The sequence below is a fragment of the Lepisosteus platostomus genome, chromosome 18, assembly GCF_059453375.1.
Source record: "Lepisosteus platostomus isolate fLepPlt1 chromosome 18, fLepPlt1.hap1, whole genome shotgun sequence".
Classification (NCBI taxonomy): Eukaryota; Metazoa; Chordata; class Actinopteri; order Semionotiformes; family Lepisosteidae; genus Lepisosteus; species Lepisosteus platostomus.
Genome location: NC_142628.1, coordinates 7,912,109 through 7,937,978, shown reverse-complemented (window position 1 = coordinate 7,937,978; position 25,870 = coordinate 7,912,109). Strand labels below are relative to the sequence as shown.

Here is a 25,870-nt window from a genome sequence, read left to right as displayed (position 1 = left end):
ATAATGTCTGAACTAAATGTTTGTCTTAATTCAGATCATTTTAATGTTCATTTTTAAGTAAATCTGCAAATTATCACCCAAAAGGGGTTGAATTGCTCTGAAAGATAATAGGAGACCATAATAAAGAACAGAAACTCTGGAAAACCTTATCGCTGAGACATTAATGATGTAGGCAAAATTCTGTATAATAGCTCCCCTGTAAACGAACTCTAGTCTTTCTTTTAATTTGACGTAAAAGTAGAAATTTATGTACCATGCATTCAGTGCATCATTATTTATTTTACTAAAAAATCTTCAGACATGGTGTTATGGCATCAAACCAAGATGACCTTAAGGTCTTGCATATTTGGCAGAAAAATTTCTTCCCATCTCACGAAAGCATTCATCAGCTAGTGGCAGCTGTTACGAAAGAATATTTTAGCATCAGTTCCATTAAAGATGAATAACAAAAAGAAAGCAGATTTCATTTCAAGCTGTGGTAACTGCTAACAATTGTTAAATTTCTCTCCAGTCATCTTTAAAGCAGTGTAATTAATCAGGTACTGGTTGTGTATTTCAAGTTTTTCCTTGGGGGAGCTGGGAGGTCATTATGAATATCCTATTGTATAAACTTTGAGAACTTGAGAGTAAGGTACAGGGCTCATTTTTGCAACCCCTCAGGTAACAGTCTGAAGAGAATTGCGTCAAAGAAATTCTTGAAAATGATTTTTCAAATCTGTCCAACTCTCGTATTTCTCTCCATTAAGGGCCTCTAATGAATAAGATTCCTGTTGTATTTTAATAGCAAACATATTAATTTTTGTGTTAATCATTATTTAATGATTATAATTAAAGAGCTGGTGGGGACAGATTTCTATTAATTAAATGGAACAAATGGTCCAGTAGCTGGAGCTCCTGCTTTTTGCTATACAAGGAGATTGTAATGCTTACAAACGCTCCTATATAGGAGTTTCTCTTAAATATTCAGAATGGTATCAATAACATTTGCACTGTGCCTTTGTCTTTCAACTTTGAAATTTGCTTTGAATAGATTCAATAATAGTGTGGGATTGTCTGTCTGTCCTTGTCCACTGTTCGGCATTTCTGTCAGGTCTCCTTAACCCTTTCACTGTCACTCGCTTAGAATCCCAGAGTAGCTACAGTACAGGCTGTTGCGGTGAGTATTCCATGCAAATACGAACTTTGAAATGGAATACTTCCCCTTTGAAAGGGAAGATGCCACATGGCAGACGTGTTTCTGAAGCCAGCTGAGCAGGCAGTCAAAGGGTTAAGTGTTTCCACTGTGCCTGTGATTTCAAAGTGATGATTTGATATTTATATGACTTCTTTCCTTCCAACTCTTGCCCTGACAGTTCTTGGGTACAGGGATAAACTATTCCAAAACTATAACCAAAAACCTGCCTCTAAGGGAAGAATCCAGACTCAAGGTACTGTTCTCCAGCACCTCATCCTCATTGTCACCACAATGTTAACCATCCTCACCACCGGGGTGTCAGCTAGAGTATATTCTTCCTGGCTCCATCCTTCCGGTTTTTGTCAGTTTAGGTTGTTAAGTGCTAACCAGAGGCATATGTTTATTTAAATTTTACTACCCAGCCTCGAAGTGTATATGATTTGGTTTCTGTGGCTTTGGTGCATTTCCAAGTCATCTTACTCAAATAAATAAGAATGTAGATGATGGACACTAGACCATCTTCTCATAATGTAAAGCAGATGGGTTTCATTTCCATTGAGGTTGTCAAGTCATGTTTTTTTAGCCAAGTGAAGTCCCTTCTGTGCAGATTGGGCAGTAAATATATGGGTAAACTATTCGGCCACATAGCGAATTAAATACAAACACAACAATCACAGGAATTCTTAAGGTCAGATGCTGCAACAGTGCAGCATAAAGCAGTTGGCATCTCTTAGTCACAGTTCTAGAAGTTAGAGTGCTGTTAAGTGTAGACTTACCAGCTGGTATCATGTTAACAATTGTTCTATGTTTTATTACTTACAGTACGTTGCTGCAGCAAGGTTAGATTTCATGATTATAAAGTTAATGCAGACAAGAAGATGACTTCTGAAAAGGCTGGCATCTCAGTGATGTGATTATGGATATCATTAGTGACATTATCACATTTATTTTTCCCAAGAGGGCTTACATTTTACTTTTTTCTTGACATTTACTTTAGGAAAATTGACTTTTCAGTTACGGAAGCAGCACCTGCCTTACTTTTATTCACCTTATGTGGGCACCACAACTGGTGATGCCATTGAACACAATCATATTTTTATATCTCAAATGAATGGTCTTAAATGCTCTGGTTGTTTAAGTGTTATTCCCTAGCTTGATTAAGATAGCCCAGTCTTACCCACATGTCCGTTTCTTTAAGTAGGCTAAATGTGACGTTCTTAAATGTGATCTGGTGTTTCGCTCTTCACTTTTGAATGCATTTTTAAGTAGATGGGTTCTCAGAAAATTGATCGCATCATGGGCATCACAGGCAGCATGCTGGCTCAGTGGTCAGCATTGCTGCCCTGCAGTACTGGGGACCCGGGTTCAAATCCGTACCCAGGGTTCTGTCTGCGTGAAGTTTGTATGCTTTCCCCATGTTATGTGGGTTTCCTCTGGGTGCTCCAGTTTCTTCCCACAGTCCAAAGACATGTGACTAGGTAAACTGGCTTCTGGGGAAATTGGGCCTGGTGTGCGTGCGTGTGCATGCGTGTGTGTGTGTGTCTACCCATGTGCCCATTGCTTGCTGGGATAGGCTCTGGCTCCCCTGCAGTCCTACAGTGGAAGAAGGGTTTAGAAAAGGGATGGATGGATCTCATCACTAGACAGCAAAAACACAGCAAAGGTAACTGGGCAGCAGAATGCATTCTTTCCTTCAAGCGACGGGGACAGAGCTAGACATGGCTGGTTCCGTAACGCAAAGCGGACTCAGCCCGCCTCCCGTCTCCTGCTCGTCCTCCAGGTGTCTGGGCCAGCCTGCGCTCCAGCAGTCGCTTCCATCACCCGCCCCCCACAGCCAGCGCCGGCGCCAGGCTGGCTGGCCGAGACCTGGCCCCCCCCGCCGGCAGCGAGAGCCTGCAGAACCAGCTCCTGAAACAGCAGGCCGCCCTCTACATCTTCGGGGAGAAGTCGCATCTGAGGGTAAGGGGGGGGTCTGCGTCCCCAGGCCAAGGTTACTGGGGGAAAAAGACAAGAGGGGGAGGGAAGGGAAATCCGAGACCATCTCGGATATTGACAAGGGGAGAGGCACAGCTCTTGTCCTTAAATAGGCGAGGTCCTCGGCGTGGGCAGGCAGCCATGACGGTGGAGTGCAGCGCAGACACAACCACAGTTCATTTCAGTTTGATTTGGATCTCTCCAAGGAATTGACTCGATTCTGTTCCTACTGACTGCTGACCCCGTAACTGGGTCAAAACCACCACAGAAGTTTCAGTTTAAATATCTAGCCATTTTCTTATTTACTGTGTTGTTATTATTCATATTATCTCCTGACCTTAGAAATTATAAACAGTTCCCTGTTTTGTTTGTAATAATGCAGATTGTCAGTAGCTAACGAATCCACATGAGTAGTATTCAGGTTATGTGGCTCGATGTGAAATTGATATTATAAAAAGACGAAGGTTTTATTGGTTTTTGGCAGGAATAAGTTTATAAACTTGTGAAAGTGCTGTGGTTGCTGGCTTTTGCTTGACATCTCTGCTGGCACGTGTTCAATGTGAAAGAAAAGATATGCTGTTGTGCTGGCATTTCAGGGCTGATTTGCCAAGAAGTCGTGATTCTTTCTTGTCTCTTTAAAAATTACCTTGATTTTTTTTTAGGTAAAAGTAGGCAGACATCCTCTCCTAGAAAGTATCGGTGCCAGTTGTAATTGTCATAGTTAATGTTAAAGTCTGTCCAGTACTATAATTGTAATGGCACTTTAGAGCAAGGGGTTCCCAACATCAGTCCTCAGGGTCTGAAATTAAGCATGTTTTGGGTCTCCTCTGTAGTTATAAAAAGCCTTTCACTTGGGAGTGAATTCGATTAAGTTTAACTGGGCATAGAAAACCTGGGCTCTGGGCTCTGGAGAGCAGAACAAGTCCAGCTATGAAACACTGAAAACATTGTTTCAATCTTATGCTAGATTTAAAAAAATGTCTAAAAAATGAGTCTTGGGAGAGGAAAAAGTCTGTTCAACCTCAATATTTGTAGGTGTGTGTATGGTATATAAATGAAAATTACATTCATGGCCTTGCATTGGTTGTGTGTGGCAGGCATTTTTAAATTCATTCTTTTAAAATTGTGAAATCCTAGCATATTTGGAAAGGCAGATGGCTATGAGACTGTGCAGTAGCAGTTAGGCCACACAGCTCTTTTCAGAGCCAATTGTTTTGTTAATGCCCTCTCCATTCATGAGTTATCAGGGCTGATGAAGTCGAAGAATCTGCTTGGCAGGTCACAATGGTTCCGGCAGATGATGGTTCGAACATCAGGATGGCCCCTCCTGATTCAGTTCAAATATATACTGCAAAGCAGAAGCACATTTTGAAAGTCAGATGGAGCGAGGGTGTCTGGTCACAGTTTTCATGTTGAATCTGGTTTTCCTCTCCACAGGGGTTCAAGCTGGACTTGTCACTGAACTGCGAGCTCGTGCCCATGGAGTTTGCAGATACCAGGCAGGTGAAAGGAGCGTTCAAGAAGCTTCTGCGGGCTTGCGTGCCCAGCTCTGCGCCCGCTGACAGCGAAGATACCTTTCTCAGGGCGCTCGAGGAGTCAGAGTGGATGCTGCAGGTAAGATGAATGTGAAAGAGAAGGGGCTCCTGGGTTTTTTTTCGGTAAGGCAGGGCGATTTTTTTGGTTTTTGCTTTCATCTTGCCAAGGGGGGAGAACTTTTTTTTTCTTTATTTTGAAAAAAAAAGAGGCAGCTGTTTACAAAAGGTCACATAACTAGTTTAGTGGAGTATTTGTAATTTTTTCCACTCCATAATTTTAGTCATGTCAAACGGTCATGTACAAGAAACGTGTGCCAAGGCAATCAAGGGTCTGTGGTTAGCAATAGACTTGTTCAATCTGTTACAGCATACAAGGGCACAACAAACTAGCTTTTGAGGCCTGTTTTCAGGGGTTCCTTTGTGCTTTCAATGCTCTAGTCTCTTCTCCTCTCCTCAGCTTCACAAGATGCTGCAGCTCGCTGGGATCCTGGTGGAGTTACTGGACAGTGGTTCCTCCGTGATGCTCAGTGTGGAGGATGGCTGGGACATCACAACCCAGGTACCATACCAAAGACGTTCTGAACCCTGCACGCTACAGCCCGGGCAATGCCAGCATGCCAGCTCCACAAAACCAAGAGCTTCATCTTTCTTGAGTCAGAAACTTTTTGAGCTTATTTTTTTTTTATTTCGCACATGCTGCTTTGTCCTTTTGTTTTACTTGACATCTGCTCCCGTATTTCTGCACGTGTCTTTCTCATTAGATTGGATCAAATTTTCCATAAAAAGAGCTGTCAAAATTGGAAAGTGTCAATGGAAATAGAATCGCAACTGTGTGTCAGTTTGCCATGTTTATTTGGCCTATGAAGCCTCCCTTTCGCTGTGTAAAACCAAAAATTATTCCCTCCTGCCAGAAAAGTAATTGTACTATATATACTTATGGTGGTGCACTGATTGACTGGATAAACCTAATTTTGGCAACTTTAAGCAGCAGCACTTGCTTTCCAGTGCAATAAATACCTATTTCATGTGAGACACAAGTACGTGCAGAAGTCATCTTGAGTATTTTAGAAATCTGTCTTAGTAATAGTTTTTTTTCTGTACCCGGCGACGAAAAAGTAGGTCAAAACTATCTTGGTCTTGATCTACAGATCAAGGGTCTCTAACTCCAGACCTCGGGGTCCAGACTCCAGTTGGTGTTCTGTGTCTTTTTAAGTTGTCAGTAGCTTAGAATTGAGGAAAAGGGATTAATTAGTCTGATTGACCCTGTGGAATAGATTTGGAAACCCCTGATTTATATAGTACTCCTGTTGGAAATAAGTCTGTCTTTTCCATTATGGCTCCAGGCTTGAACCAACCTAAGCTGTCTTTCAGGATGCTAAGTCAAGGACAAATGGATAATTGATATCGTTGCCTCATTGCAAAACGCTTAGGATAACAACAATTATGAACAAAACAGAAATTGCAAATAAATTAACAAGGTTTAATTATATGTTTTAATACTTTGTTGAAAGATCCCAGGGAAGCAAAGTGCTAGGTAGCTTGTCCCTGAATCCATAACCCTGTATTTAAGGAAGGGGCTTCGGTTTTCCGTCCCAAATACTTTGGCAGAAACATGGAAGAAAAACATCAGCTCATTACAGTATGTTGTTAAAACACTGTGTCCATCTCCAGCTGGCACCAGGGTGAAAACAGCATGTACAATTCCAACAGGGGGAACGTCTGTGAAATAAATAGGGATCAAGCAATGGATGTGGTCAACATAACAGACACAAACTTGTTTTTTCACTCAAATCACAAAGGTCCGAGTAATGGTAGCGGTCGGATACTTTTAATTTGTTAAACTCATTTTGCAGACAAGCGTCAGGTTTTCAGGCTTCTTGTAGTGTGCAGGACACTTTAAAATCGTATACGTGTAACATTTGGAAGCTGTCTCTGGCCCCAGTAAGAGTTGGTGTTAATCCACTGAAAAGAGAGGAAAATTACAAAAGAACAATGTTATTTTCTCGCACTTGTGCCATCTTCTGTTTAAAATATAAGAAGCACAACTTAATTATGAGGCTCATTTGTTCCATATGTGCCCAAGCCGTTAATTTATTCTGAAGTTTGTTTTATAACAGAATGGAAAGACATGGACTAGATGCAAGGTACCAATAGTTACTTAACTGCTGTTTTTACAGCAAGATATATATTGCTTCAAAACCTGGCAGGAATAGTTCGTTATTAACAATAACGTCTTTTTATTTGTTAACCAGGTTGTTTCTCTAGTTCAGCTGCTCAGTGACCCCTTCTACAGAACCCTGGAAGGTTTCCAGGTCCTGATCGAGAAGGAATGGCTGTCCTTTGGCCACAAGTTCAGCCAACGCAGTAACCTGACTCCTAACAGCCAGGGCAGTGGCTTCACCCCGATCTTTCTCCAGTTCCTGGACTGTGTGCATCAGGCAAGCGTGACAGAGCCTCCCATCTTCAGTTCACACATTGCACATCGACACACTGTGCTTCTAGGAATGAAGTCATTGCATATTTGCAGCGTTATGGATTTTCTGGGGGGGGTGGGGGTGGGGATTGGAGCAGGGCAAGGAACACTTAGCAAACAACACGATTTTGGAAGTACTCGCAGAATGATCAAATCCATTCGTGAGTCATAGCCATCACATCCATACAGTTTAGTTGGTCCTAATGTAAGAATCAATATCGTGCACAACCAGGGGGAATTCCCAAGCGGATTGAATATGAAGTAACAGTTTGTGTGTAGACTCTGTTGACTTGTGCTGAATTTAGGGCCTTCCCCTTTTCAACATTTAAGATTTAGAAGTACAGTACACATACAGAAACCTTCCTTACATAAGACTTCCCTTTTAAAGTTAAAAATTTGGAGTTCAGGTCTGACACCTGTTCGTTGTGTTACAGTTTTGGTCCTAGCCAGTAGGATGGAAGCTTATCTAGGTATGAAATGTCAGCTGTGACGAGTTTCAGTTCTAAAACACATTGCATGACTGGAAAAGGGAAATGAGTAATAAATCCTAAACCGTCCCTTTCTGATTTGGTATGCATCAGAGCTCAAAAATGCCAGATAATCTGAAGGGTTTAAATAAATATTATATGTGAAACACTTTGAATTATTCATTTCAATGAATGTGACCGTGAAAGTAAAAAAGGGCCAAATTTAAATACATTTTGTTTGTAGTTTTCCTGTATGAAATTTGAGAGTATTTTACCGATGTACTGTAGGAGGACTACTTACCTGATATGTCAAGACTTTACTAAAATTACACATTTAAACGACTCATTAAATTCTTACCACATTAACACAAGAGCACGTCAGATGATAAATTGCCTTTTGGGGAATTAAATGCTTTTTCTTGTTACTAAAGACATGGAATAAGAAAAGCACAGGAATCTTGTTCGCTGTCAAATGCTAATTTTGAACTGCTGTGGGTTAGCTTTGTCTCCCGAGTCTTTTAACACAGATTCAGTACACTTACATCAACACTTGCTTTCAACATTTGTGTGTTTGAAGTTGAATTTATGGTTGCCAAGATGACCCAACAGTGTTATAGCCCTTTAGTGTGATAAACAAAACAAACAAAATGTGAAATTCCTTAAATAGCACATCTCATCTCACAAATAGTTGTTGTTTTTGCCAATATACACAGGTGGCTCTTATAAAAAAGTCCTCTGTACAGTCCCAGCAACTGGAAGATATTTGTGCATTTTGCTCGTTATCACTTTGTGGTGGGGATGATGATGTCACAGAGCACTGCAGTTTTTGTTCAGTAACTTTTCGTATTGAAATGTGTGCTTCGAAGGTTACACAATGTATTATGCAGAGTAGTTCCAAATATATCTATTTAAAATAATTTAATTAATGTATATTTGGATTTCTCCTCATCTCCATTGAGAATCTAATCTGTATTTACAATTCATATTACCAGTTGTTTTCATTTTTCATTTTGTAATTCCCAATTTGGAATCGCCAGCTGTTTCTCTTACATCTCAGCTCATAGCAGTAACTCCCATGCTAAACATACTTAACCCATGGCAGAAGTGTGGATCAGTGGTCAGGGTTCTGAACTCATAACTGGAAGGTTGTGGGGTCAAATCCCAGGTGAGGCACTGATTCTGTACCCTTGAACAGGGTGCTTCATCTGCTTTGCTCGTGTAAGATTCTCAGCTGTACAAATGGGAGCAAACGTAAGTTGCTTTGGATAAAAGGGTCAGCCTCTTAAAAAGAAGACAGCCAAAGGCCTCTCCAAACTGCTCACCCATTGAACTATTCATCTTTTCATCTTTTGGAATGCTGAAAGCTCCGCAGTGTCTTGCTAGGTGGATAGTACCAGCTGGAGGAGTGGTGCATCCCAGACCAATGTCACTCATGCCTGCAGCGGCCCAGAAATTCAGCTAAAAAAACGAAGGAAACCAGGCCAGCTTATCGTTTTGGCAATTGTACAGTACCGTTCTCCTGCTGGTTAGGGAATCTCAGTCACAGTCTCGCATTACTGACATCCTCAAACATTAGTGACAAGACCCAAACCTGCAACATCTGGGACCCAGGGGGCACGTCTTAAACTGGTTGGCCACTCAGGAGCCTGCCTGTCTATACAATTGTAAAGTGGAAGATGTTACTTGATTTGGAAGAAAAAGAGCTCAATATGATTGCCAAACTGAGTGTTTTTTTAATTAATTATTAATATGTATTTGGGGAAAAAAACTTTCTGTCTGGGAATGTCTACCATGCTGAGGGGAAAATAATAACACCTACCATTGGACTTTGTTTTTTCTAGATACACAACCAGTATCCCATGGACTTTGAATTCAACCAGCACTACCTGAAGTTCCTGGCTTATCACTACGTCTCAAATCGCTTTAAAAACTTCCTTTTGGATTCAGATTATGAACGTCTAGAACATGGTCAGTTTTCACATCTTCTAATTGAATAGATCATTGTTGAGGATAAGTGATCTTGGCCCCTTGCTCCTCCTAAAATTAATCTTAGTCCTTTTTCTCAATCTTCTACCTGGTACAGAAATTCAGCAGCATTGCACAAAGCCAGCAGGAAGACATTGTGGGCTTATGTGATCACTTTTTTTCTGTTTTATATTTGTAAAATATAACATAATCAATTGTGGAAAAAGTAATCTTCGTTGTCTTTGGTCATGTAAGTTTCACACTTTCCTGCACTCACAGGTTTGAGTTTCTCTCATTTTACTGCCAGGAATTCTAGTTATGTGTCAGTGTTGGTAGCTAGAATGTGACCTACTGCCTGTGCTTTTGAACCCTATTCCTACACCCTACGTGGATTGTGTTTCTCTGCTCTTTGCCAATTTGTTATTAATTTCTTTAATGAGTGCCTTAAATCTGGGCTTGTACCTTTAGTCTTAAAGTCTGCTGCTATCAGGTCTGTGTTAAAAGAATCCTGGCCTGTATAGCCAGGTTAATAACCACCCTCTTACTTTCTAATCACACCTTCTTCCAAAGGTTATGGAGTGGGGGGTTGCAACTGAATTGCAGAACTAAACCAGTTCTTGTTAATGATGGCTCTGTTAGGTGTATTATGCATGTGTGTAGCATTTTGTGTTTTTTTAGATATGCTTCTAAATGTAATACATTCTCATCTGCATTATGACAAGGTTCTATAATAACTCTTACTATTTATTAAACCAAAATGACTGCAAGACTACTTTACAGCAAAAGGCCTGGTATTGAAAAAAGATGACCTGTGTTCTTGCTCAAAATTGATCTTTAAAAATCGAATTTCTTCTTGATCCTGTTTGGCATCTTGTTTTCTTATACAGCAGCATTTTCTTTGTTTTTTTCTCATCAAAGGGACATTGTTTGAGGATAAGGGAGACAAGCAGGCCAAGAAAGGAATATGCATCTGGGAGTTCATTAACAGAATGCACAAGAGGAGCCCTGTGTTCTTTAACTACCTTTATGGACAGTCAGAAGTAGAGGTATGAAATCTGGGAGTCTTCTTTGGCAGTCCTCACTGACAAATCAGTAGCATCTTTCACATGCTCTGACCTGATCATGCAGTCTAGTGAAGGTCTGCAATGGTTTCAAAGCAATATTCATAATGTCCTGGCAAAAAATACCATCATAAGGTATTTCAAGATGATTGAATGCTAGCTTCTTTCTTATCAGAAGACGCATTCAAATAATAAATAAGAGTTTAAAGGGCAGAGGAGCAAGGAACTGCAGCTTCAGATACTGGGGTCTAAGTAGGCTTCTCCTAGTATTGTGAGAGCCACGTGGCTCCTGCGAGCTCAACTAGACTTTCAGCATACTTAACCTTTATCTTTTTTTAAAAAATTCCTCGCTTGTTGTTTTTTAAAACTTGAGTTACTGGCTGCTGCCGTGTGAAACTGGGGTTTACCTCTGTCAGTGTGTTCCGAATGCAAACTTCAAAACAAAAGAGTAAAAAAAAAACAGCAGGGCATGTCAAGATCCTCGTGAGGGTAGTGTCCAATTGAACTGTGATTCATCTCGGAGCTAGCTCTTGGAACCTCTAATAGCCTTTCTCCCAAACTCACAGAGTTATAAATCAGCCGCGAAAACTGGACAAATATGAAACTTTTTTTTTTCTTAGCTCCGGTTGTGGATTATGTGCCATTTCTGAGAAGAGCAGTAAGTTCATCAGGCTCAAGACACTGGATTCCTTTCAGATTTCCTCAGTGATGCCCAGCACATATTGTTAGTGTTAAGTGGAGGGATTTGGAATACCTCCGGGAATTCCTATAGCAGTGGGAAAAAATGTGGTCTAGACAAAGCCCCGGTATTTCGTAAACTTTAATCAAAAGTAAACAAGGTATTGCCTGGCAATGTGACCCGTCTCACAGTGCTGTTCGGAGAATGTGTGGTACGTTCAGGGTGGGGAACTGTGGCCTGTTCTTGCTAATGAGCTCATTTCTGTTTTTGTATTCAGCAAGTCCTAAAGCCCTGTATCAACATCTCGAACCTGACTAAGTGGGATTACTACACTGCGGAGACCCTGTCCACTGGCCCTTGCTACGACTGGAAGATGGTGGTGAGCAGCGCGGCGCCCAGCGAGGAGCCTGACGCCTCCCTCTCTGGCAGCAGGAGGAAGATCGTGTGGCCCTGCTACAGCAGTGTCCACAGGGCACAGCCTGACGCCATGACAAAGCTGCTGGCAGTAAGTGAACATCCGTGCTAAGCCTTCCAGTAAGCCCCAAGCTTTAGGGTAGGTTCTCCACAATGGAGAGCTGGCAGAGGGCACAGTCCCCATGTTACCAGCCATATACACCCTGTTCCCCATCCTGTTGTGCTGCATCTTTAAGGTTCACGTTGTGTTCTGTACTATGTTGGTACTTAAAGAGGGAGAAAATCAAACAACTGTTCTTTTCTCTGCCTGAATTCATTTTTGTTTTTTTCTGAAAATGGTGCAGGATAGCTGTTCAGATTACATGTGGGTTCAGAGTCAGAATGGGGTGTCATGGTAATCACTTCAAGAGTGACTGACCTTCGTAACAAAATTTGACCTTCGTTTTCAGTTAATCTACGTGAATCAATACCTTACTGACGCTTTTGGTTGCAAATTTATTATTTTTTCACGTCATTTTATACTTCACCCTGCACCCTTCAGCAGGCTTAGTATCAAGCAGTATAAAGCCTTCTGTATTTGGAAAAACAACCTTGACTGATCGTGAATCATTCACAACAAAAAAGGAGTTCTGCTGAGTCATCTTCTGGAGTTGTGTTTTTTTATTTTCGCAAGGAAAGTGATTCAGATGTGCTTTTGCCTTTTGTCTTGCAGGATATTGAAAGGTTAGAGAATGAATTGAATCAGACCCCAGAGAGATGGCAGCTGACTTTGGATAAAGTCAAAGTCAGCATCAAAGAGGATTTAAAACTGGAGAGCAGTGTAAGTGCAAGACTACAGAAAAACATTTTGTATTTCACCCCAGTGTGCAATTGTTATACCCTGTGATTAATTATTGTGCACAGATTGAGGAGCATCTTTGTACTGTAGCTTCAAGCAAGCTGCTTTGTGGCTGAATTATATTGCTGTCCAAAAAAATGAAGCATCTATTCTTTCCTTCAGTGTTTAAGATTTTGTCATTTGAGCAAAATAATTTGCACAAAACATCTTGGTCTTCAAAGAATTTGAAGACATTGTTATTTATGTATGTGAATTATCAAATTCTGAGATTGATGGTAATATATGTAATACAGTATATGCTTGTGCCTAACATCTGTTATCGTGTGAAAGATTTAAAAAAGCAAAGGTGAAATCCCCAACAGACTCTGTGTGTTTCAGAGACTGTAGTTTCAGTATAATATCCTGCACTGTGCCCGGCACCTTTACCCCATTCTGTATGGACAGAGCTGTGTGTGTGTGTTTTCCAGCTCCACAAACAGTCGGCCGCAGTCTCAGGCCTGATTCCCAGCAACCTGCAGCCCTTCCAGAGGAGGTCCATGCTGCACCTGCCCGACAGCGGCCTGGGTGACGACAGCAGCCCCACGGCCTCCAATGGGGTCAACAGGAGAGCCGCCACCCTCTACAACCAGTTCACGCCCAAGAACGATGAAAACAGGTGAGGACGTGCGCGGCAGGCGTCCGGGTCTCCCCTCTGCGGCTCCTGCTGCTAGGTTTCGCACCAGACTGCAAGGAGAGCACAGAGGCCTCGCAAAGTGGAAGAGGATGCATGTCGTCTCGGGGGTTACATTTCTGTTTTGGTTTCCTTTGCAGGTCGTTTGAAGGAATCCTGTTCAAAAGAGGTGCTTTGCTCAAAGCCTGGAAACCTAGGTGGTTCGTTCTGGATACTACGAAACACCAAGTACGTACACTTGTCAGGAATCCTTTTTTTTTTCTGTTAGTTCATTAAATTTTTTTAATACACAAGGAAAGGCATTCTGTCTTACAAGTGGTGTATCAGCCTTAGAAAACAGCCGTGTGTAGACTTTTACCTAGTACTGTATATGATGTGATCGGATAAGCTAGGTGAAATCTTTTGAGAAACTAGTAGAAATTGGCTAGTTTGCTTTGTTCATTTACGCTTTGCTCTTGGTCACATTGCCATGATCGGGAATGAAACCTGCAAGATGTGCAACAAAGGCTGACCTTATCTTCACCTCAGATATAAGCAGCTCCAGCCAGTTAGGCGCTGGCAGCTCTCCATAGGCCTGTTATAGATTGGAAGGCGTTCAAAGTTGATGTGTGAGTTCCCAATTACTGTTTCATTCTTCTACCAAAGGACAAAAGTGTTCTTTGTTTTTTCAGTTGAGGTATTACGACACAGGAGAGGACACAAACTGTAGGGGACACATTGACCTGGCAGAGGTGGAATCTGTTGTTCTCGCAGCCCCTACAATCGGCGCACCAAAGCACATTAGTGAGAAAGCCTTTTTTGATGTAAGTAGATCACGCTGCCTTTTTCCACCATGTAGGTGTGACTGCAGCACTGGCTTCGGTGGAAGCCTTGTTGTCCGGTCCTCCGTTTTTGAAAAAGTGGACTGGGTTTTAATATAGGCTTTTTCTCTGTACCGGGCTGTCTGCTTCCAGTCTTAAACTGCATGTCCAACGATTAAGACCCAGTATTTTCAAAATATGAACTGCCTTCACTTGTTCAGAGGAAAAAACAATTTCTTAGGTGCTCTGGTGCCCAACTCCAGCTAAAACCAATTAAAAAGAATAAGGAGCTAAAAAAACAGAACAAACAAATTCAACGTAAATAAAAAGCTAGATGAAGTTAAAATGTTAGATACCTCTTAAATGTGCCATTTTAAGAGAGTACTTAGAAGCTGAAAGCCTTTACAACTAATTTCAAGTCTGCTGAAAGGCCTTTCAAAGTTAGTGCTGGAGACATAGTTCACAAATAGCAGATGACTTTCTAGATTTGTAGAGTTTAAAACTATTTTTTTTTCATTTTCTCTTTACAAAGTGTTTTTTTTAGCAAGTCCATTTTCATTTATTAGGTATTTAAGAGTAATGGTTGTGCTGGACAAGAAAGGATCCTGTGTTTTGTTTTGATTGTTTCTGATTGATTGTCACTAATGTCATTTCAGCTGAAAACGACAAGGCGTATGTACAATTTCTGTGCACAAGACGCACAAAGTGCACAGCAGTGGATGGACAAAATCCAGAACTGCATTTCAGACGCATAACCTTGCTCATCAGTGTGATCTCAGGCAATAATATCTTCAGGAAAAGGAGAACGGGGCTTACAAGGAGAGTTTGAAATCTCTTCCCAAACTCTTCAGGCATTTCCAGGAATTAGGATCCAGTACCAGAGATTAAAGAATTAAGAGATTAAAAAGGACTAAAATTATAAATGGATTGCACTGTGTACAAAAATAGTGTATTGACTTGTTTTAAATGGAGAAAGTGGGATTGCACTGGCCATCAAAAATGCTAAATACAATGTAGCAAGTGAAAAAAATAATTAGACTGTGTTTAGATGATTCAAGTTCAATACTGTAGAAAAAGATAAAACAATTGCTGCTTCCAGAGCCTTAAAAAAGACCATCTAAAAGAGCAAATGACAGCAGACATGCACTAAACAAGGTAATTGATTGCACTTAAGCCTGTACTATGCATTCCATAGTACTTTACAGATTTAATAACATAAAACACCAGCAATTCAATGGCATTACATTATAAATATGTACATATTTGACATCCTTCTGTAGCATTTTTTTAATTTAAATAATTAATGAAAAACCTTTGCACACTAAAGAAAAGAATGTTTTCAACAATTTTGTTTTATAGTCGTAACTAGCGTTACAAAAAGGCAGATGTTTTTGTGAATGTTTGTTGTCAAGGTTAACTTTTTTAAAAATGTCCCTTGTGATGTAAATTAAAAATTGATGTTATATATGTAGCTTGTCTTGTATGCATCTTAAGCATGGTCAAAATCCTAATTATAGCCTCACATATGTAAATATGTCTTTTGGTAGCATTTTATACATTTGACTTTTTTATACATTTGAACAGGTCATTTTTATCTAACCGTAACCAAAATGAATCTGATTCACACTTCAGCTATGTTTTATCTTTTTTATGTCCTTGACATTTTAAATAGCCACTATGCCGTTTTAAGTCTGGAGTCGTCAAGCCTAGTATGAAGGGGGAAAGACTTCAGATTTCCCAAATGATTCATTAAAACTCGTTTTTTTTATTCTTTTTCTAAATAGCTCATTTAATCCAAACATAATGTCATTTTTTCTGTATGTAACATCTTATTGTTTGGGGGAAAAAAGGGAAAGACAGCTGGCACCTGGGATCTGTAACAGAGAAGGTAAATGTTATTGTTTTCCTGTACTTGTTTTTCTTGTGACAACACTAACTTTTTGGAAATAAATAGATAATACTTGAACACGCTCGCACAACCTATATGGTCACTTTTTCTGATGCTTGGGAAGAACACAGTTAAAAGCTGCACAATAATCTGTCACTATCTGTCAGTCACTTTTTTTATTTTGTTTTTGTTTGTTGTGGATGTAAATTAATTTGAAATCAGCATTTTTGTGTATGCGCAATTGGTCTGTCTTGTTTTCACTCTTTTATCCATAGTTTAAGTCTCTGGGAAACAAACCTCAGTATTGCACCTTTCCTGGGTCTTTGCTTTTCCATGCCTGTGATCTTTCCCCACAATAGCGTCACAGAAGTATTTCTGAAACGTCACAAACTTGAGAGATTTGAAGTCCCGCAGAGTTAAATAGCTGCTGCAGCTACCTTGATTAAGGAATTCCAAAATTACAATTAAAAAAATTGCAAAAGCACTTTTTTCTTTTTACTTGTTTTTTCTTTGTTTTGTTTTGTTTTTTTTGCAAAAGATTGTTTTGCAAATCTCCTTTTGCATGGATCCCTACCTGAAAGGTGATCTTTTTGGAATCTTTGCGTCTCTCTTCCTGTTTACAGCTGATGATCCTTCACGGTGCATGTCACTGCAATTTTCTTTCCTGAAACTAACTCAGAGCGCTCCTGGAACATTACTGAATCCAGAAATGTAAACTAATAATAATGAGAATTAATTACATTTTTTCATCCCAAAGGATCCCAAAAGGTTTCATATTTAGGACGTCACCACTGACGTGTAGCCCTTATCTCAGTAGAAGCCATTCTCAACCACTACAGTCCCACTCCACAACACATCTGGGGAGGAGTAAGAAAGAGTGCGCTACTACTAAGATTAAGGATGAATTTTCTAGACGGCCAGACTGTATAAGCCTGATGCAGGTTTATATGTGTGGAAATTGGCCAGCTCGTTGGAATTAATGCCCTTGCTCTAAAGGTATCTTTTCATAAACAAGCACTCAGGATCTTGGTTATCATCTCATCTGGTGTTGAACACCTACACCCTACTCCTGTTACCATACAGGAGCCACATACAGCAGCAGCTTGGATACTGACCAGGGCCTGCTTTGCTTAGCTTTGGACATGTAAGAGAACTATTTTATTCCCCATAGAGTTTTCTTAATTAAGTCAAGTGAACCTTTAATTTCACTGCAAAGGAACAAGTAATAGGTTTATTCCATGCTGAAAAAAAAGAAGAAAGAGAACACAACGTTTCGGCCGTGGAGCCTTCTTCAGGTGTCACTGTTTTTTAATTTCACTGTTTAGAAAGGGTCATGAAATCCAGTGCCACATGCTGAATTTAGAACTTTGCCTCTTTTTTTAAATGATTGATGGAGTTTCATTTAACCAATGAGTCTGAGTCCGTTGACACATTGTGTTGACAACAGAAGGAGCCCACTTCCTTTGTTGCTAAAGGATGGACAGTCTGACCACGGCAAATCAGGCGAAGAGGTGAGAAATTTTATGCTTCTATATATCATAAATTGACAATTAAAAGTAGTTGCTTTGAAAGCGGTAGAAAAGGAATAATTCTAACCATTTGCTGGCTAAATATTTGTTTTGTACGAAAAAGAGATGTTAGTATGTTTTAAGAATGCTTCCTTTGATAAATAAATAATTCACATAATTTTTCATTATTGTATCATAATATTTCAAGGCAGTGGGACCTAGAAGTTCCAACATGTCTTTTTGTACCATGTTGAATATTGTGATGTTATAAGGTGGTCAAATGATGGTGTGTTTATATTATGACACCACAAAATCAGTTTTACACATTTCTATTGGATATTTTAATGGTCCAGTAATTTAAAAAATATTTAAAACTAATATGTTTTAAAACTTATTAAAAACTCAGTTGGAACAGAAACCAGAAGACGGAGAGATACTCTGAGACCAGGGTCTGGGAACACTTATTAAGAACATGGACTCTGGACCTGAATTGATACAATTCAAATATTTTCGCACAACCACCACTGTGATATCTTCACGGTAAAAGTACCGTCAAAACCCAAATCCATGCGTCAATGTGGAGCCACATTCTGGTATGGAAGACAGCAGCAAACTGAAGTTCCACCTGTCTTAAAGAATAAGGAAAAGCTTTAGATGAAATTCCGGTGTCAGAAACATGTGGTTTTCCTCATGTTCAGCTTGCTGGTATAGGGAGCAGGTGCAATGCTATACTGACATCTGGAAAGTTTGTGGCTAGCAGTCATTTCCAAATTTAGCTGGCTTTCCAAGCTGTGGATTAGCACCCACCCCCAGGAGGGAAGGTGCAGAGGAAGTGGGATTCCTGATGGATTTACTGGGGTTGCACTGGAAGGCACGCCACCAGCCGTGTGTGGAGTTCTCCTGAGGAGAACTGGAGCTTTCAGCCTGCAACAAAAATGAGGAAAACAAAAGCCCTAGTACTGACACAAAGCAACTACATGCAAAACCTACAACAGCTGTAAATGCATGGAATAAAAGTTAGAGTTGATGTTTAAAGCACTGCTCTTCACCAGTCCTTTCGGAAGACCTCTTGAGAGATAAAGTGTCTGTCTGTCCCTACAGAAACTCCGACTGTTCCAGCACCTTGAAGACTTTATTAATTATCTAAAACAAGAAACTTCTTAGCATTGCTGCCTAGCAGTGCTGGAGCCCTGCGTTCAGTTCCAGACCTGAAGAGGATGCTGTCTGCGTGGAGTTTGTATATTCTCCCCATGTTTGCATAGGTTTTCTCCAGGTGCTCCGGTTTCCTTCCACAGTCCAAAGACATACTGGTGGGTTAATTGGCTTCTGGGAAAATTGACCCTGGTGTGTCCGTGTCCGTGTCTGTGTCCCGGCAGTGGATTGGCCTCTCATCCAGGGAGTATCATGCCTTGTGCCCGTTGCTTGCTGGGATAGGCTCCAGCTCCCCCCGTGACCCTGTATTGGATAAAGCAGTAAAAAATGGATGAAGAGAAGTCTTTTGCTTTCCACCTTTGCTTATCCCATGGCTCTTTGCACTAAATAGTTGTCAGTTTTATTAATCAAGATCCTAGAAAACTGGCTGCATGGTGAATACTGGGTGTGCACTACTGAACCAGGGCAATTCTGCGTAAAAACAGTATTACTTGATCAGCTCATTGTGGTTCATTTGATTTCACAATATTAGATCTCTCATCTATTTTTAATTTATATTTCCTGGAAATCTAGAATCTAGAGAACCTTAGGGAATAGCACATCATGATGTGTTTGCTTTTGTTAGTTCACTGGAACATCTGTGATGATCAGTTTATTGTTAATACTGGACAATTCAAGCACTCTGTTCCAAATTGCACTCATTCTAAACAGGAGATTCTTTAACCATGATCTAAAAATATTCTTTAAGGTCCCTCTGGTAGATTTGTTTTGACTTGTTTGTACCTTGTTTTATCTCTGGAGAAAATCAGCCTTTTCTCTGAATGTGTTCCTTCTTTTGTCCATCCCACTAAAAATGCTTTCCCACTGACTGCGTCCACTGATACAGCCCAGAAACAATCCAGGCAATGTCCCCCATGATACTCTGATTCGCATTTCAGCTAGCATCTGTGAGCCTGTTTGTGCCCTCAAAAAAGCCACCTCTTACAGCAGAGATGAGTGTAGTTCCTATGTTTTCAATACTCACAACTGGCAAACTGCAGTCTATTTCAGTTTCAGTGAATGAAATGCCTTTTAAACAAAACACTTCACTGTAGTCCACGATTTTACAGTTTCCTAAAGTAAAATCACATAAAAGAAGATCGTCTTCTCTTTTCTGCTTTTCAAATCTTTCAATTCAATCACTCAATTCATATTTTTCCCCAGAATTAATGTTACTGACATGTTGTGACAGAGAGCTTTAGAAAAATCATAGCATTCATTTTTGTCTTTACTCACTCATTTAATAAATATGGCTCCATAAAGCGAAAATACTCCTTGCAGCAATATATTTGACAGGATCAAGAACCAGAACTTTACAAATGAGAATGTCAGGAATTCCAATCAGAAATTGGAAGGACATCATATTATTGGCCGTTATTATTGCATCATGTCTAGAAGAAATAAAAAAAGCTGTCACTATTCTGAATCATATAGGATGGGTGACTTCAGAGTTAACCACATGCACCAATCTGAATGTCCTCCACAGGACTGCCTTAGAAGGACTACATCAGCCAGGAAGATTTCAATATACATAACATATTAATAGCCATTTTTAACATCATGCCACTCTAGATACTAAACGAAGTTATTTTGCGAGATGCTGTTTCCAAGGTAACAGTAAACAAAACAAAAGTTGCTTGCTATACTATGCTGTACAGACCAAAAGAAGTGGTTGCCATAGTTACTTGTGTCATATTTGATGTAATTCATACCAGGCTATTCTGCACTTGTCATCACGCAAGTATAGTCTGCCACCTTTACCACAGGATTTTAATCGGGAGTGCTATAGACAATGCTATGAAGTCACCTCGGGAAGATATTTTGGCCAGAAACATGGCCAACTAAAACCACAGCTGTGAGAGATTTATTCATTATCAGACAGTCAGAAAGAATGTTCCCGATCCAAATCTGTTTAAATGAAAATCTCCTGGAGAAGATTCAAATAAACTGGTCACGGACATTAAGAAGCCTAGACCACATGTGGCCACAGGCAGAGGAGAAGGTATTTTTGCCTTATTATGGAATGTTAGAGTTTGTGCAATTAATTCCTGGAGACGTGACCTTGATACATTAACGATTAGGACTCAGAAGAGTTTAAATCAAACTTTGCGAAAATGCGTTTGAGATATTAATGCCTCCTTTGAGGGGCAGGCGGATGAGCTTACATTCAAATCTTCTGCTTCTTTGCCGTGGAATTCTTTGCAGGAGGGAACCTGTGTCCATTAGGACCAATAAGGGGACTGATCCTTACAGACAGAAATTGAGATTTGATTTTAAATATTGAGTTTAACCGGTGAAAGTATATTTTTAAAAGTGTTATTTTGAAAGAAATGGTATTTGTGACTTAACACAATCTCATATGAAAATATATGAAAATGTAGTGAGGAGTAGACAAGTTTATGCCTGGAAAGATATTGGTAATGCCTCTTGCTCCAATTAATAATGGGTAGGGCTGCTTTTCTTTAATAGTTTCCATGAGTCACTCAGGTGGGAGCTGTGCCTTATTGTTGATGAGGTGGGTCCCTCCCATATGTATTTTGAGATCATTTGGGATGAAACGTCTGTATTACAGTAAGTATCACATTAGAAAAACAGTGTGTGTTGCATGAAAGGAAGTATTTTGCATAAACAGTACATTATTTACACAAAGTAAGTATTTAAATGCATTTTTTGTGTTCTTTTCATTATGCACATTTTGTCTTAACCTGTTGAATTTCGCTGCTGTTAACTAATCAGAACAAAATTGTCGACTGTACACAATTGGAGCAGGTATGGAAGAAGCAGGCAAACCATGACTTCATTATTGTGCAAGTAGATGCCGTGAGGTGCAGTCGAACAGTTGGGCTACGTCCAGCTGAGCAAACAAACAACGCCATAAAAGGAATGTATTTTTGATTTGTCACATTATTTTGGATGTGCCACATTCCAATCCGATGCTGACATGTTGATCACGTTTAGAGCACTTGCAAGAATTTCACAACAGTCATTGCACACAGTTGACGGTATTGCTAAGCTTTCTGTTTGTCTAACAGCTCTTATTAGCCATGACAATAAAGCTGCCAGCTGAAACAGGTTAGCGCATGTAATTTAATGTTATCTCAAATGGCACTCTTTTGGCCTTGGGTTGAACTGTAAATTCTACACTGTCTCTGCCCCATCCTAATTTGGTTAACACTGGCTCTGCTTGCTCGTGATGTAATGGCCCGCATGACTTTGCAGTGTTTTTTTTCATGCCCATAGATTCTAATTTGGGGTTGCTAAAAACCCCTTTTGTTCTTTTTTGGGGGCGTTTATTGAAATAAGAGGGACAGCAGGAAGGGCAGATATGCAAAGTCTCTCGGCCTGTTGCACTGAACACGGAGGCATTGTTAAAAGATTATTACTCACTGTCCCGTCTTGTCTTCACTCTGTGCTGAGGCTGGATTTCACCTGCTCCAGCGTGCCTTAAGTAATGCACAAACAATGTGTTTTAAAAAATATACTGTTTCATAATTCTTAGTGGCAAAGGTTCCAGCTGAGGGCACCAGTTTGACAGCCCTTCTTGTTTCTATGTCCATGAAATTGCAGGCCCGGTTACAGCGACTATTAATTTTGTACTTATTACAGCATAGATCACATTTTAACAATAAAGGTAGCAAGCTTATGCAGTCTCATTTTCATAATGTTTTTTCAGGTCGTGACTTGCACAGATGGGCATCTATGTAACACGTTTTTCTTTTACATGAACAAAATTGCCTACAAAACTAAACGAATTTGCATAATCAAAGATGAATGTTGCACTTCTGTAATGGCAGGAAGAGAACAAGGCAATTTATTGTGCTGAGAGATATCGGAAATTTGTGTATTGGAGGACACAGAGACCCTGTGATGCTTAGATGTTACCTAATTTCATACTTATCTTTGAAATTCATTTGCATGGATCCTGGCAGTTATCGACCCTGGTAAATGAGTTTCACAATCAAAATCAGCAACAGTGAAATTGCTAGAAAAATGTAATTATCAAGCCCAGCTAAATGGAGTTTGTGCCAGACGTTTGGGAAGAAGGTTAGATCCTGCTCTCACCCACTTCCTCCCTCTTAAGTGTCTACACACATCTCACATCCAGTGCTTCCCTTCACACGTCTTTCCTTCCTCTCCCACCACCTCATCTATACCTCTGCAGCAGCTCTCTAGCTCTTTCCTTGCAGTCATGAGGGGAAATTCGGGCAGCCTCCTCCTGGGGGCTAGTCAGCCATTCCCTCGGCCGGGATAGTTAAACCAAACGTGCGCTATACATTTCCCCTCCCTGTTGCTTTCCTCAGCATCTGACCCGGCTGCTGAAATGAAGACAGGTTGCTGTGGGACAGGGATTCTGCAACAGACCAAGAGGCCGAAAATGAGCAGGCGCTAACAGATCGAGCAGTTTAGCCTCTACGCGTTGCAGGGCCCGACGCAGACACCTGGCCTTTATTTCATGGATACAGAGGTACTGTGGAAACGTGAGCCGAGGCATTTTTGTACTCTTGTTTAAGTTATGATAGGGGCTTCACAGCAAAAAGGTTCATCAATGGGAAGTCTAAGATTAAACTGAGTTATTTTGCGAAAAACTCACACAACGGTCCACATGTGTCCATAGTGATGCTGCTCTGGATTCCTTTAAAAGCAGTGGTTAATTCCAAGAATAAGAAAGCTGCAAAGCTCCCAGATGCAGGGAGGGGAGAGAACACAAAGACCTGGGATTCCTCCAGGGCAGAGTGAAAGATTTACATTTCTGGTTGGGAAAGTAAGAATTGCACTTGATGAGCTAGAGTGAATTCAAGGGTGTGGAAGCAAATAATGTCAGTCAGTGTTTAATAATCGCTGGGGTTTCAAATTCCTAGCTGGATGACTCAAAGAACGAAAATAACTTGCTCAGTGCATTCTTTAATTCATCCTTAACTAACTTTGGATTTCTAAAGAAAATAAAAGGCTTTTGTAACTTAAACTTCAAGCCAGAAACTGAAGAAAAAAAAATCTTAAATCTCTCAAGCAGAGGTTGGAAAAGTACCTTCTGGCATTTTTGAACATTGCACAGATTTGTGCAGTACAGCCAGCAGGATGGAATATCAAGTGTACTCCAGCAATTACACAAGCTATGTAGCTCTGAAATTAAATTAAGCAAATACATTATTCTGTTAATTGCGTCCGGTATTTGAGTCCCAATAACACTAGATAAGTAATCTTACAGAAATTATTTCATCACTCTATGGAAGACAATACTACAGTAATGCAGGACAAAGGGTTGTCTTTACACATCCTTTTTTATTTGAATGGCATAAAAGACTTGTAACAAAAAAAACCACTACTTTTGGTCATGCTGTAAAGATTTGTTGTTTTAGCTCATAGTATAACAAAAAGAAAGGTGCTTCAATACAGTCTCACAGAACATGTTCGGGGGGAAAGTGTTAACTAAAGATTATTTCATTTTTCTCCGACATTCAGAAGCTGCATTGACACCATTGAAACTTTATGTCAGTAGAAACTGTAGTAGGTGTGAAGCTTTGAACCTACCACAAATTAAGAAGTTACTAATTTTCATTATAAAATTATTTACAGGCAACATGTGGGGAATGAGAGAAAAGATGGATCTGAAAAATCAGTAGAATGATTTCAAGGACTGATCAGATTTCCTACAACCAGGATCTTCCAGGTTAAAACTCAAGCCTGTGGTTCTGACAAATGTGTCCCTGCAACTATCCTGACTTTATAAGGTTGTCTCTGCAAAGTTATAGTGGGAGGCGGAGTGGGAGTGTGAGATCTTGGCATTTAATTGTCAGCACTAAGAGCAGAACTTGAAGACCCTGGTTAGGGGAGTGCAGGTGCCATGTCAGGAAACTGGATTTCTACAGACTCATCGAGATGCAAAGTCACTCTGAACAAGGGCACAACAGCTCTGTGGCGCTCGACAGCAGAGGAAGAGAAGATCTTCTGGGGTCGTTATCTTCTCTGTAGGTATCTGTGCAGAAGACCTTCCTCCTTTCAGCCTGAAAGAAGGTATTTTGGAGGGCTTAGATGAATCTATAATTTTAGAATTTATGTAACAGTGAATTGACCCATGAGAAGTAGATGTTAGAACAATAATAGTAAACCCCTTTTTTCCATAAAACACCTAGAATGTGCATTAATACTATTACTTTACTTTAGATTAATATATTGGAGAATCTTAATATAGAGAACTACTTCAGTGTGCAAAAGGGGAGGAACAGATTGTAGTTTTTAAATGCAGCCCTGCCACCTAGTGTCCATACATTCCCCTACCGTTTTTAATTCCACTGCAACGGAATTCTAAACCGTTTTTATTTTGCAAAAATATAAACAGGAAGTCATGGGGGGAAAAAATGTAACTTAAGCACCCCTAAAAACATTAATTGGGCTCATGTCCTAGTTGCATGAAAATAATATTTATACTTTACCCTTAATTAGGTTACCAGTGTTTGACTTCTGTGTGCAAAGTCTTTAAACTTACATTAAAACAAAGCAGAGGTCTTGCATTAAACCTTTTCACTTATTCACTGGGAGAGTATTATTATCAAATTACTATCAAATTAAAATATTATGAACTTTGAGCTATTGAAAGGCACAAAAATCTCCCAATCATTGTAAAGAAGTAGATTTTGTTAATTTATAAAAATGTTATAAAATTTGTGGAGGGGTTGTGTTTAATGAGACTTTTTTGCACCCCTTACTGTGTAGCTGACCTCACGACTAATTCTCAGTGGAAATAAATACCTGACCTTTGAATTTCAGCAGTGTATATTAAAGATGTGAATTCCTTACAGGCCCGGTCAGTTTCTCTGTGAACAATTTGCCTGACATCTAACCCCAAAGAACTGAAAAAGTAATGCCAAAGAAATACAAACTACAGATCTGGTCCTGAAAGGGGATTTTCATTCTGTTGATAGTCCAGTGATAGGAGTCCTCTGCAAGTACAAATTTGATCTATTTATGCAGAAATGCCAGCAGCAAAGGTTGTCCTATATTGTCTATGCATATGGTCACCAGAAGCCTCATTCTTTGTGAAGTTGCTCTGGTTTGTTGCAAGCCCTTCATCTGCTATGTGCTGAAAAACAAGACAAGCGAAACAAAAAGAAATAAATTACACTAGATTAAAACAAACAAATGGAACTGTACTATGAACTAAAGTGATTCTGGAGTGAGGAAGGATGAAGAAACTACAAATGGTAAGTATACAGCTGACAAAAAAATTAACAAAAC

The 25,870-nt window shown here is 40.0% G+C and overlaps 1 protein-coding gene across 2 annotated transcripts in view; it reads left to right on the top strand.

Annotated features, from left to right (window-relative positions):
• sbf2 (SET binding factor 2) overlaps positions 1-16,016 on the top strand; it is a 144,858-nt gene extending 128,842 nt beyond the window's left edge. The window contains exons 30-42 of one of the 2 annotated variants that reach the window (XM_088610864.1): positions 1,353-1,427; positions 2,955-3,133; positions 4,586-4,762; positions 5,141-5,242; positions 6,936-7,121; positions 9,465-9,591; positions 10,507-10,634; positions 11,606-11,833; positions 12,455-12,562; positions 13,048-13,235; positions 13,391-13,478; positions 13,922-14,053; positions 14,707-16,016. In XM_088610864.1, coding sequence (XP_088466990.1) covers positions 1,353-1,427; positions 2,955-3,133; positions 4,586-4,762; positions 5,141-5,242; positions 6,936-7,121; positions 9,465-9,591; positions 10,507-10,634; positions 11,606-11,833; positions 12,455-12,562; positions 13,048-13,235; positions 13,391-13,478; positions 13,922-14,053; positions 14,707-14,805 — 1,817 coding nt within the window. In that variant the 3' untranslated portion in view covers positions 14,806-16,016. The remainder of the gene's footprint in view (positions 1-1,352; positions 1,428-2,954; positions 3,134-4,585; positions 4,763-5,140; positions 5,243-6,935; positions 7,122-9,464; positions 9,592-10,506; positions 10,635-11,605; positions 11,834-12,454; positions 12,563-13,047; positions 13,236-13,390; positions 13,479-13,921; positions 14,054-14,706) is intronic. The other variant, XM_088610865.1, reaches the window with a different exon arrangement.
• Positions 16,017-25,870: the final 9,854 nt, after the last annotated feature.